A 12,679-nucleotide genomic window follows, 5' to 3' on the forward strand; every position below is an offset into this window, starting at 1 on the left:
GGATATATGCCTACGCCGTCACTGTGGAGCACAGACCAGGGATTAAAGTGGACGCTGTGGGCGGTGGCCCATCTGTGGGCTTGAAAAGGACAGAACATTAGTGCACCATCAGTGGTTGGATTGGCTGGGACCACAAGTTCCATGATGCCATGGGACATTTGACCCGCTCATCTAGGGGCGTTAAATAGGCATATGGGGACAGGAACCGGAGCACACCTGCAACCGCGATTGCCTCTGAGGAAGAGGGACACACCTTTGAAACGCGTCAGGCAGGTCGGGCTTGTCGCTGTCAGATTGAAACTGCCTGCAGCTTGCCACTTGTACTCCTAAATAAAGGCTTGCCACCTTGGTCCTGTGTTGGAGTGCTGCTCAATCTTTAGGGTCAGGAAAAGGAGCGTACATATATATATATACTACAGGTACATGTCAGAATACTCCAACATCTGAGAGCGTTTGTAAACAATGATACGGCGTACCCAGTGGCTAGGCACTTTAGAGCAGTCCATGACAATGACTTGAAGTGCCTAAAATATTTTGTCATTGCAGCCATTCCAAACAACCCTAGGGGGGCGACTAAGGAAAAGGCACTTAGGAAATTGGAGTCAAAGTTCATCCTTGAACTTGACAGCAAGCACCCTAAAGGGCTTAACAACACAGATTTGCACAATTTCCTGTAAAAATCCTACCCTGCAGCAAAACAATCCTAATAATGAGCTAAGTCAATAGAGTACAGAGTCTAAAACTCTCCATTCACGTACTGTACATTTGCTTTTCCAATTCTCCCAAAACTCCCTAAAACCTGTTGTTTTTAACTTTATAAATTACAATATACACATTTTCATCTTTGATGTGTACATCTTTTAACCCCTTTTAGCACATATTCACTTTATTTGCACTATTTTTGCACATAAATCAAGGTACTGCACATTATGCACTTTACAGGTTATTATACTTGTGGCTCTGTATTAAGGGGCATTCGTTCGTAGCAAACTCTCTGTACGAACAGCACATCTATGGTACTTATACAGTCAGAAATGCTTAGACTGGACCATTAGGAATTTAATCCAGTATGACATCTGTCCATTGCACAATAATGTATTCAGCAATCACAGGCCTTACAACATGACTGTATAATATGTATTTATATCTATATATTTATTTATTTATATATTTATAATATTGTGGGTTTTAATGTTCAATCTTTGCAATTGTTGCAACATTTTAACACAAGCCTGGTTTTGCTGTATCATGTATTGAGACAAAACCTTGCATTTAAGCATTTTATTATTTTCACTATGTATGATGTGGAGCATAAGTTGTACAGACAAATATTATCAAATATGCCCATCTTTTTAGTGTATTTACCGCTAAGAAAGCCTCAACTGTAAAGTGTTTTTTCCATGTCTATCGCACCATGTGACCGGGGGAAACAGCATCACTAACACGAGAAAAAAACACAGCATATTAAAATGAAAGCGGACTGCGTTTCCGCCAGTGAACAAGGGTACTTGGTATCCGAAACGCGCCTGACAGTGGTGATTCATCAATTAAAGACCTGATGAATATATATACCTACCACGAATCTTCACCACTTCCGAGACACGGCGAAATAAAGACACGGACCCCAGGCTGTCGGCAAGGTAGATTTATTAACCTCTCAGGCGACGCGTTTCGAGCAACAAGTGCTCTTGTTCACACACCATACACCTGGTCAGCTGACTATTTAAATACATTACTTTGTAGTGATGCTCCACCTCTCTAATGTGTCACGTGCTAATACCAGGAACATAAACAAAATACTATGTAATACAACGCATAAATGCAGAGTGGGGTCAACAAAGGCACAAAAACAATATTACAGCATGAATGCATGATCTCATTATATCACATACACGATCAAATAACGTGGCCAGAAAACAAAATTTCATAACTATAACCCATCTATATCTAAGACCGATTAAACAATGTATATACAAATAAATATAGGCCTATTTACACTAATTACATACATTCCACCTATATACAAAAGACCAAAGATTTTATATTCAGCCTTATGTGTATCAAAAAAGTACCTGGCTATTATTGAAACATCCTATGAACAATTCTAAACCGTGTATAAGATATAAGCAACGTAGTTGCTACAATTCATAATGTATTGTAAGTGCCCTAGTGACCCTGCATTCCCATCATATAACTGTTTAAATATCAGTAATGAATCTTAGACATAGAAAGAAAAAGTCTTCCTACAACAAATTATCGGAGGAGAAGTGAATGTTCAAGGAAACAGAGAAAAAATACACCCTGTGAATTCGTGATTGACCTAATCAATTTATGTTCAAAGTCCTAAATAAATAAAAAATGTGCATATACATTGAAAATAGAAAAAAGAGAAGAAAGTTCCTTAGAGTAAATATAAACAATATTTACATAGTTACGTCTGGTTACACAACAATAACGGGTGAAATAATTCAGCTAATGAGTTCATGATAGTTGATTTCTTAAACAACTTAATCACCCGTGGTGTACCAGGGGCCAGTCAAACTTCAAACTTCATTATGAGATTCAGTTCTGGAGATCCCTAAATGATAGAAACATAAAATAATGCTCACTCAACAGAAAACAAAATACTGAAAACACATGCATAAATGTACAAATGAACTACTACAGAAAGTGATGTAAATCTTCTGTGGTGTTGAGCCCATTCGGGTATTTACTGTCTAGCTCCACTATGTATTCAGTCTCCTTTTTTCTCAGTAATTTTTCTCTATCACCCCCTCGTTTGAGAGGTGCCACTGCATCAATGACAAAATATGTCAAATTGCTTAGATCGTTGTTGTGAGTTGATCTAAAGTGGCGAGCTACAAGGTATGCACTATCATTGTTGACTATTGTACGTAGGTGTTGTAGAATCCTGACGTGCACCTGCAGCTTGGTACTGCCTATGTACCGTAGGCCACAGGTGCACGTCAGAACATATACTGCAAAGTCACTGTGGTAGTTGTAATTACCTCGGATAGCTCTACTGACTTGACTGAAAGGCGTGTTGTAGTGCGTAGTGTTGATACCAAATTTGCACGCCCTACAAGTTGAGCATTTGTAAAAACCGTCTTTCTGTTTCAGCCAGGTGCTGACACCACCTAGCTCTGGACTTGATTTCACCAAACTGTTGTGCATGCATCTAGACTTTTTATAGGTTATTGTCGGTGTAGCTGACAGTGTATCATTAAAGAACCCATCGGTCATAAGAATTGGCCAATGTCTCTTGACAATAGACCTGATTTGCCTTTTCTGTTTACTGTAAGATAAAATTAAGCGAGGAGTGCTGTTATCGTTATCTGACTCTTGTGATTGAGATTTCAGCAGAGACTCCCTAGATCTTTCTCGGCTACGTCTCAATGCACTTTGAAGTATCTCATCATTGTATCCTCTAGCTTTAAGTCTGGTAATCGTGGTCTTTGCCTCATTTTCAAAAACCTCGGGAGTGCTGCTAATTCTTTTAATGCGCAACAACTCACCATATGGAATATTGGCAATTACAAGTTTAGGATGTTTACTACTAGCATGCAATATGCTGTTTCCAGCCGTTGGTTTGCGGAAAAGCGATGTCGTTACTTTGTTGTTATCAATGGTGATGTGTACATCTAAGAAATCTGCTTTTACTTTGCTTATGCTGGAGGTGAAAAAAAGATTTTCCTGATTATGATTCAAAGCATTAACAAAATCTGAAGCACTTTGTTCATCACCTTCCCATATGCAGAACACATCATCTATAAATCGCATCCAGTGTATAACACGATTAAAACCAGGTGTGCCGATGAGACCATGCCCCTCCCACCAGCCCACGTGTAAACACGTATATATATATATATATATATATATATATATATATATATATATATATATATATATATATATATATACATACACATAATTGCTAGTATATCATGTTCCATTTAAAAGGTTTTTCTATTTTGTCTCTGTATTTTTATTGTTCTCTGCTGCTTGTTGAATGTTTACTTTGTCCGCTCTTGCACTCGCACTTTAATCTCTTTTAAAGTTGTGGGCTTTCCCGGGGCTCCGGAAATTTTAGTTTCACATTGAATTAGTGAACTTTTACACAATTTTGCACTAGCACTTTTTTTCATTTAGCACCTGAGCATTTAGCACTTTATGAGTCTTGTGCAATAATAGCAACAGCACTTTGAAAACTTGCACTGTGAGTAATTGTTTAAATTTGTATTCGTACCGCTTTTATGATAGAATTGGATCTAGGACCATATGAACATTTTGTCAATATGATAGTATTCTAATGCACTATGTATTACATTTTTCCGGTTCTCCATTGCCGATAAATGAGATCTTGTCTTCCAAATACCCCTTTTCTATAAAGCCCTTTTATATATTTTAAAAGTGGTTTTAAGCTATTTATTTACTCATTACAATGTAACATTACATGCATTTGAATTAACAGTCTGTTTTCTATATTTATGTTCACAGAGCAAGAGTCTAATTGCTTACATGTATGATTATTTGTCAATGTTTAAATGTTTCTCAATCATTAGCGCGTCAAAAAAAGCTTGAGGTTACGGTTGAAACGCGCCATGCTGGGCACTGGCCAAGGAGTGACTGTTTGCTCTATGTATTCTGACAAATAAAGCACTGCATTATCAACTATTTCCATAGAGTGGCCCGTATATATATATATATATATATATATATATATATATATATATATATATATATATATATATATATATATATATATATATATATATATATATATATATATATATATATATATATATATATATCAACTATTTCCATAGAGTGGCCCGTATATATATATATATATATATATATATATATATATATATATATATATATATATATATATATATATATACTACTATTATAAAGAGAGAACTGTGTCCTTTGAGCCAGGTAAACTTGAAAAGTGCACCACCAATCTGAACACCCAAGACATCTTAGAAAACCTCAGGGCAAGCAGAAGGACATAGGCTATAAAAAATAAATAAATAAATGTTATTTAAAAAATAAACAATAAAAAAAGTAGTCCCTAAGAAGTAGCGCCGGCCGTGTGTGCTAACGATGTGAACGTGCATGCTGACATCATGGGGGGGGGAGTGGCGGACAGGAGCCGGAGGAGGTCGAGGAGCAGCGGACAGGGGCGAGGAACTCAGGCTGAGGGAGGATCGTCCGTCCTAAAATCCTGCGGACAAGTGAGTGCTTTTACCAAAATAATAAATAACAAAAACGTCGACTTTTTTTTTTAAGTATCTTGCTCTCCCGGAGCCTTGCTGCCCAAAACCAAAAAAAGACAAGCTTACACACAAGTACCGCATGCATAAAAACCCCATCCAGCGTGGGGAGGAGCGGTGAACTGTGTGCAGCTTTCCTGGTTTCGAACATTAAAATGCGCCCTCATTTGAAAGTGCAGAGATGCAGAAAAGCGTCGGTGGCTGGGGCACCCACGTCTCCCATTTGCATCGATTATGGCTGCCTCGCGCCCCCTGACATGTGACGCATTCAGCCAGTACTGGCGTCTTACGCCACAGCTATATGTGCAAATCAGTGATAAACAGTAGACTACAGGCCCCAGAATGCAAAATGATGGAAGCGTAAGCAGGCCAGACTGGCTGATGCCACGAGTGACTTGAGGACAGCTATGTACGGACCTCGCCAGCATCCACGGCTGAGTCTCGGCCCATTTGCAACTGTGGCCAGCTGCAGTTTGGGAAGAGCTGAATCAGAGGCAAAATTATGAGCCGAGGACTCTAAAAAAATATTCTCGGCTTTTTGTTGTTGTAAATGACTGAAAATACGTACATTGTGCTATATAGGTCTACAAATAAACCAAGACTCCTTAAAATATATACATTTTTGGTTCCGCTTTCTTCACACATTGCAACTCAAAAATGTAAATATTAACAAAAGCAACACAGCTGTTCAAACCTTTCAATTGCCAACAAACTAATGCACTTTTAAATTCTCCCGGAGAAAACCGATATGCCCAAAAACAAAAAAACACAAGCTTACACACAAGTACCGCATGCATAAAAACCCCATCCAGCGTGGGGAGGAGCGGTGAACTGTGTGCAGCTAATTAGGGGCCCTGAAGGTGGCGGGTGCGCAAAGGGGGACCCCCGGACAACGTCTGTTCGCCCTGTCTGGAGTCGTGCACACAGATTTGCATAACTGGCAGGTACAGCAGAATGAATACCATGCACCCAATGCCCGCAGTTACATCAAAGGGCTGAACAAGTGCCCCCAAAACCCTTTACAAATAAACTAGCACATGCGACTTCAAAGATGCATGTAGGTGCTCGAGGAACATCATGTCATTCTGCAGGGGAATTGTGAAGAGCTGGAGTATTGCTGTAGGTAAAATCAAATTTGCAGAATCCCCTGCAAAATAGCCTGCACCGACCTGCAGCAATATTGCTCTAGCCCCTATTATGCCATATTAGACAGAATAAAAGAGCCAAAAAGAATAGACATGGCACACAGACAGCCTGCAATATCGCAAGCAGGAACCCCGCTCCTAGATGTAGTGGCACAGATGCACTTCTTCGTGGAAAAGGAAGATATAATTTCCAAAGCATGACAGGGAGGGCCGATATTGTTTAATAGGGGGAAGATAGTACTCTTTCAAGAACTCTCTCCCACCACAATCGCAAAACAAAAAGCTGTTTAGCCAATTACAGATTTTCTGACATCAAAAGCCATCAAATACTGCTGGGGTCAGCCGCTAAGAGTGACGTTCCAGTTGGAAGGCAGACAACAATCCTTCAGATGAAAGGAGCGAGATGAAGCCACAATACTGAAGATCTGTGTGATAAGCACATACTGAAACTGACAGACAGTGGATAAGTAGTTTGTGTGTCTGTGTGTGTGTGTGCGTATGGGGGGATTGCGGTGAATGATGCCAGTGGGGAGTGCCTTTGGGGGGACAGGGCTCTTAATCCCAATCTACACTAACAGACTAAACTCAAGCGACTGAAGTAAGGGTGCAAGTGGAGAGTAAAGTGTCGAGTCAAAACTAGAAGTATGGAAATGGACTACTTGCGGAGTTGGAAAAAGTTTAATCCCTTTTGCTTTTCACGGTGGAAATGTTCAAAATCTGGGGACATATTAGAGGTGGGTGGGTGGTACAGGAGTAGAAACCAGTCAAGTCAGAGAAGCAAGACAGGCCCACACATGACTCACAGGGGCACAGATACATGGCCTGACATAGCGAACGGCAGCATACACTTGGTTGATGCCTAGGACACACCCACTAATAGCCACAACCAATAATGTCAAGGATTTCAAGAACCCTATCAAATGGATGAACACTGTATGGGAATTATATGACTTGGAGGCAGATATCTGTTTTCAACAGGAGACACATCTCCATCAAGCAGACCTAGCAGAATACATCTTGCTGATTTCATGACACATCTTTGTGGAACAAAATACCAAGGCTAACCAAGCAGGGAGATGAGTAGCTGTAGATAGATTGTGAGATAGACAGCACATCACTGTAGCAGCAATATATGCCCTAATCGTGGAAAGGAATAGTTTCTAAAACAGACAATCCATACTAATATAATAAAGAGATCCCAAACCTTTGAGGCGGGTAATCTCAGTAACCACAGCACCAATCACAACACCCAATGCAGCGTTGGAAAGGGCAGTTGCAGCAGAAGGACATAGGCTATGCAGACGCCCACCATATACATTTAAAAGGTAAAAGAACCGTGCCAGCAAAGTAATCCCTTGTGGGCGTGTCTGCGTTGTGCTGTGGGCATGTGCTGGGGGTGTGTGGTACCTTCCGCCCTTCATGCCATGTCTCATATTGTGTGCTAATCCCACCCTGCTCCCTTTAAATACCCCTGCACCCTATAATCTTAACCCACCCTTACTCCTTAAAATACCCCAACATCCTTAAACACTAACCCATCTTAACCCTATAAATATACCCTGTACCCCAACACCCAAAACTATCCCTAAACCCTAAAAATACCCCTGTACCCCAAAACCCAAACCTAGCCCTGAACCCTATTAATACCCCGTTCCTCAAAACCCAAACCTACGCCTGAACCCTAAAAATAACCCTGTACCCTAAAACCCAAACCTAGCCCTGAACCCTAAAAATACCACTGTACCCCAAAACCCAAACCTACCTCTGAACCCTAAAAGACCCCTCTACTCCAAAAACCAAACCTAGCCCTGAACCCTTAAAATACCCCTGTACCCCAAAACCCAAACCTAGGCCTAAACCCGAAAAATAACCCTGTACCCCAAAACCCAAACCTACCCTTGAACCCTAAAATACCCCTGTACCCCAAAACCCAAACCTAGCCCTGAACCCTAAAATTACCCCTGTACCCCAAAACCCAAACCTAGCCCTGAACCCTAAAATTACCCCTGTACCTCAAAACCCAAACTTAGCCCTGAACCCTTAAAATACCCCTGTACCCCAAAACCCAAACCTACCCCTGAACCCTAAAAATAGCCCTATACCCCAAAACCCAAACCTAGCCCTGAACCCTAAAAATACCCCTGTACCCCAAAACCCATACCTATCCCTAAACCCTAAAACTACCCCTGTACCCCATAACCCAAAACTATATCTGAACCCCTAAAAAAATACCCAAACACCCCAAAACATATACCTCAGTACCCCAAAACATATACCCCTATACCCATACTTACCTTATCCAAACATTTAAAAAAACATGCTTTTACCATTCATGCATTTACAACGAATTTCGTTGTAAATGTATGCGTGGTAAAAGCATATAAAATGTAATGCCATGCGTTATAATGGCATTGCGGAGTCATGGTACTTTCGTAATGAAAGTATGCGGAGTGATGGTATGCAGAAAGAAAGTTGCGGAATAATGGGTGTTTACTCTCCCCCGGTAAGTACATTGGTGGCACGGCGGGCCACATGTCCAGTCACATACACATATTTTTTCACCACCCATTCGAAAAATGCACAGGTCTCTCTCATTGATGGCCAGCACCGACATACACTTTTAGACACACCTCCCACCACAAGTTCTAGAATTGCAAACTTTAGAGCTGGAAAGCTACGTTCGAATCTCGGCATCAGCTCAACATCCTGTGATTCCAGGCAAATCGCTTTGTCTCCCCGTACCTACCACAAATGAATGTGTTCTTCTGTAATGTAAATTGTGCTCATGTCATGTTGTCGAGTTTGCGCTATATATTGCAAGGAAAAATAAAGTAGGGAAACTCGAGTTCACACACTACTGAACGCGCACTCTTAAGTGCATCAGCAGTGCACTGTGAATCGGAGCGTTTCACCGGCCTGTCACAGATAAGAAATGCTATCAAAACGAAATCCTCCAAAACACTATACTACTGGCCGGCAGCAATTCATACCCGGACAACGTCGGGACGGGCTGCTAGTATATATATATATATCAAAGCTCCAAGGTTCCCACCTCTTGGAGACGCACTCTAACATCCACTGCAGCAACCTTCATGAGGTAAAAGCCGGATGGGCTGGTGGTCCTAGTTACAGCATGCCTGTTGATTCACGCCTGACACGTTTCGTGCTCATTGCACTCTTCAGAGGCGCGACAGTCATTTTGTCATAGAGGCCACACCTTCCACTTAAAAATATGAGCCCTCCAAAGGGCGACTCGAATGAGTCCGCGTTGGTTTCTGAGTCTTGTAGTGTGTGCCTCAGTTATGTGCCGCTGTCTAAGACGTTACAAGCCCACCAATGGGCCTCCACTCCCACATTCGGCTTGTCAATCCTCCATGGATGCCTCCACATTGAAACTCCGTTATTCGGAGCTCCGTGGCCCCAAATTTCCGGTTGGTGCATCTCCCGGAGCTGGGAGGCCGCGTATAAATCTAAACTCCAAGGTTCCCACCTGTTGGAGACGCACTCTGACATCCACTGCAGCAACCTTTATGAGGTAAAAGCCGGATCGGCGGGCGGATCCAGCATCTCCCGCGGCTGGGAGGCCGCGTAGAAATCAAAGCTCCAAGGTTCCCACTGTTGGAGACGCACTCTGACATCCACTTCAGGAACCTTAATAAAGTAAAATCCGGATAGGCGGGCGGATCCAGTTTACAGTGGTATTGTACATGGTCTGTTGTTGTCTTAAAGTTTCATCATGGCCACCATGTTTAAAACCAATGTTTTGGCTGTCTTCGAATGGTAAAACAATGATGCACTAAGGACAACAGAATTCCATAATGGTCACCTGGTGTGGAGAAAATGGACATATGGGATATGGTGCACTATAGATAAAAGGAGTGGCAAGGATGAGGGACCTCCGCAAGGCCTGAAGATCTCTAATATCGTCTTATGAATAGTTAAAATAATAAAATTAAAAACGAGAAGCAAACCATTGAAAGGGGGACTATTAAAGAAGAACATTGAAAACAAAGAACTGGACTACCAGCCCTGACACTAAAGCACACTATTTTTCTGGTGGATATGCACATGATCAGAAAATTGAGTCATTCATAGAGCAAGAAAGCCAAAAACGGATGTGGACTAAATCATTACTCTATGCAATATGCTACCATGTATGGACTATGAAAGTACAGTGTAAATGACACCCAGACAGAGAAATGGAAGAAGAGAGCTATATGAATGTATAATTTTATCTATGGATGTAGATATTATGTAATTTGTTATATAACAAGAGCCTGGTTAAACATGTTAGGCCTTCCAAAGAGATTCTAGCACCTAGAGTTTGTTAAAGAAAGTAATCAACATCAAATTATTTGCCTACAAAGGTAATCTGTGAAAGGTCACATAATAAAATACCTGACTGCAGCCTTTACCATGGTATACAGACAATCCACCCTTAGAGGCCTTTTGTTTTTAACATATATGTTACATAGTAGTGTCTTTGTCGTAACTTTTCATTATGAACAAATTGTTTCCGTCACCTTGATATTGCCTTAGTCGTCTATATTGCTACCTACTTTAGCAAGATAACTTGCTTTTCTACATGCATAACGCAATCTGTCTCTTGCTCTTCCAGAGGCCAGGCCTTCCAAGGCACCACCATAGGGTTGGCTCCGCTGCTGGCAATGTGCTCTGTGTACCAGTCTGGAGGGGTGAACATGGTGAGCTTGATTTGTGATCATTGACTTTATGCACTTGCCCTTGTTCCCTGAGGTCCATTTTTGCTTCTCAACTCCTTCTTCATTTCCTTATTCCAAAACCTCCCTGTTGTACCCCTTAACATTGTTCTTCTGCAACGCAGTCCTTACCAAATGAAGTGTGCCCACACTCTGGTGACAGTCCCCCACTTGCCCAACCCTACTTAAAAAAAAATCGGTCTCCATATTCCATATATAAAGCAAAACCCACATTTCTGACACTTCCTATGTTGTCTACACTGTGTCCGTGACAACTGATATTTGTTTTCACATGCATTCTTTGAAGGTCACTGCTGAGCTTTGTCTTTTTTAGGGGAGTATTTTGCTTTTCTCCCTGCTTCTGGGTTGCAGTCAGGAGCAGCCTCCTGTGCAGGTAAGAGCGGTGGGGAGTGGAGGGGGGGGGGGGACTCAACAGACGACAATGAGGGAAATTAATTATTTATTTAAATTTCCTTAGTTGTCGTCTGTCGAGGTCCACCCCCAACCTGCCCTCCACCCCACCGCTCTCACCTGCACGAGCCGTCCCTGGTTGCGGTGGCATTTGTAATTAGGTTGCTGGATTTTCATATTTTTCCCTCTGATTTCAAAGAGCGATTCCACTGTGGAATTGAACATGGGCCCAGTTGGTGCCTGTTCCTGTGTACTTGGTATGTAAGTATGGATGTGATGCTTTGAGGACCGTCTCTATCACTACATCTACAGCAGCATATTAGGGGGCCAGAGGCTGCAGCCATCAGGCTTGTTTTGTACGGCTGAATTGGTGTCACTCTGACTGGGCATATCGAAAAACCTAGGTTCTTATTCCATGCCCTGTTGGGCGCGCATCCTCAAAGGGCTGATGCAACAGAATTGTCCAGTTGCACATTGAGTCGGCTTGCTCTTTCTACGGAATGCATGGGTGACATAACTAGACCAGGTGGTTGGTGGTGCTTAACCTTCCTCTGTCATTCTAGATAGGCAAACACTGGGCATTTAATGATTACATAAAGGTCTAGAATTTATTGCAACTAGGCCATCCTTTGAGGGCTTTCTTTGGTGTGTTGCAGCCATTATGAGTCAGTTGGGTTGTGTGTGTGTCCTTAGTTTTCTTGCAGATTACAAAGGCTCTGAATGTAGGGGCAATGTTCAGATCAAGGATTTGGGATGCGCCTTAGTCGAGGATGATGCCAACTGCTTAATTTCATTTAGTCACAAGTGCCCCCTGATTCACCAGGAGGCATTGGAAGATGGAGCTACATCTTTGGAAGTGCCAGAGTGTGCTTTTATGGTGTGCCTTGCAGCCATTTGTTGAGTGGCAATGAGTAGTTTCAATGCACCTTCCTTTGCAGAAGGCACAATGAGTTTGTTTGAAAACCTGACATGATAAAGCTTTTACTAGTATGCAGCACAATGAGCACCCAGATTAATCTTTGAGGCTGAATAGTTTTGTTGTATAACATTTTAGGACCCTATTGTAATTTTCCTGATTCATGCCCTTATATAGGTATAAATCACCATATCCTTATATAGGCATAAG

General features: G+C 41.7%; 1 protein-coding gene across 1 annotated transcript in view; it reads left to right on the top strand.

Moving 5' to 3' along the window:
* ADAM19 (ADAM metallopeptidase domain 19) overlaps positions 1-12,679 on the top strand; it is a 451,105-nt gene that overhangs the window by 264,630 nt on the left and 173,796 nt on the right. Inside the window, exon 10 of the mRNA XM_086931224.1 lies at positions 11,043-11,127. Within this exon, the coding sequence (XP_086787350.1) occupies positions 11,043-11,127 (85 nt within the window). The remainder of the gene's footprint in view (positions 1-11,042; positions 11,128-12,679) is intronic.

Source organism: Lissotriton vulgaris, chromosome 7, assembly GCF_964263255.1.
Source record: "Lissotriton vulgaris chromosome 7, aLisVul1.2, whole genome shotgun sequence".
NCBI classification, from domain to species: Eukaryota; Metazoa; Chordata; class Amphibia; order Caudata; family Salamandridae; genus Lissotriton; species Lissotriton vulgaris.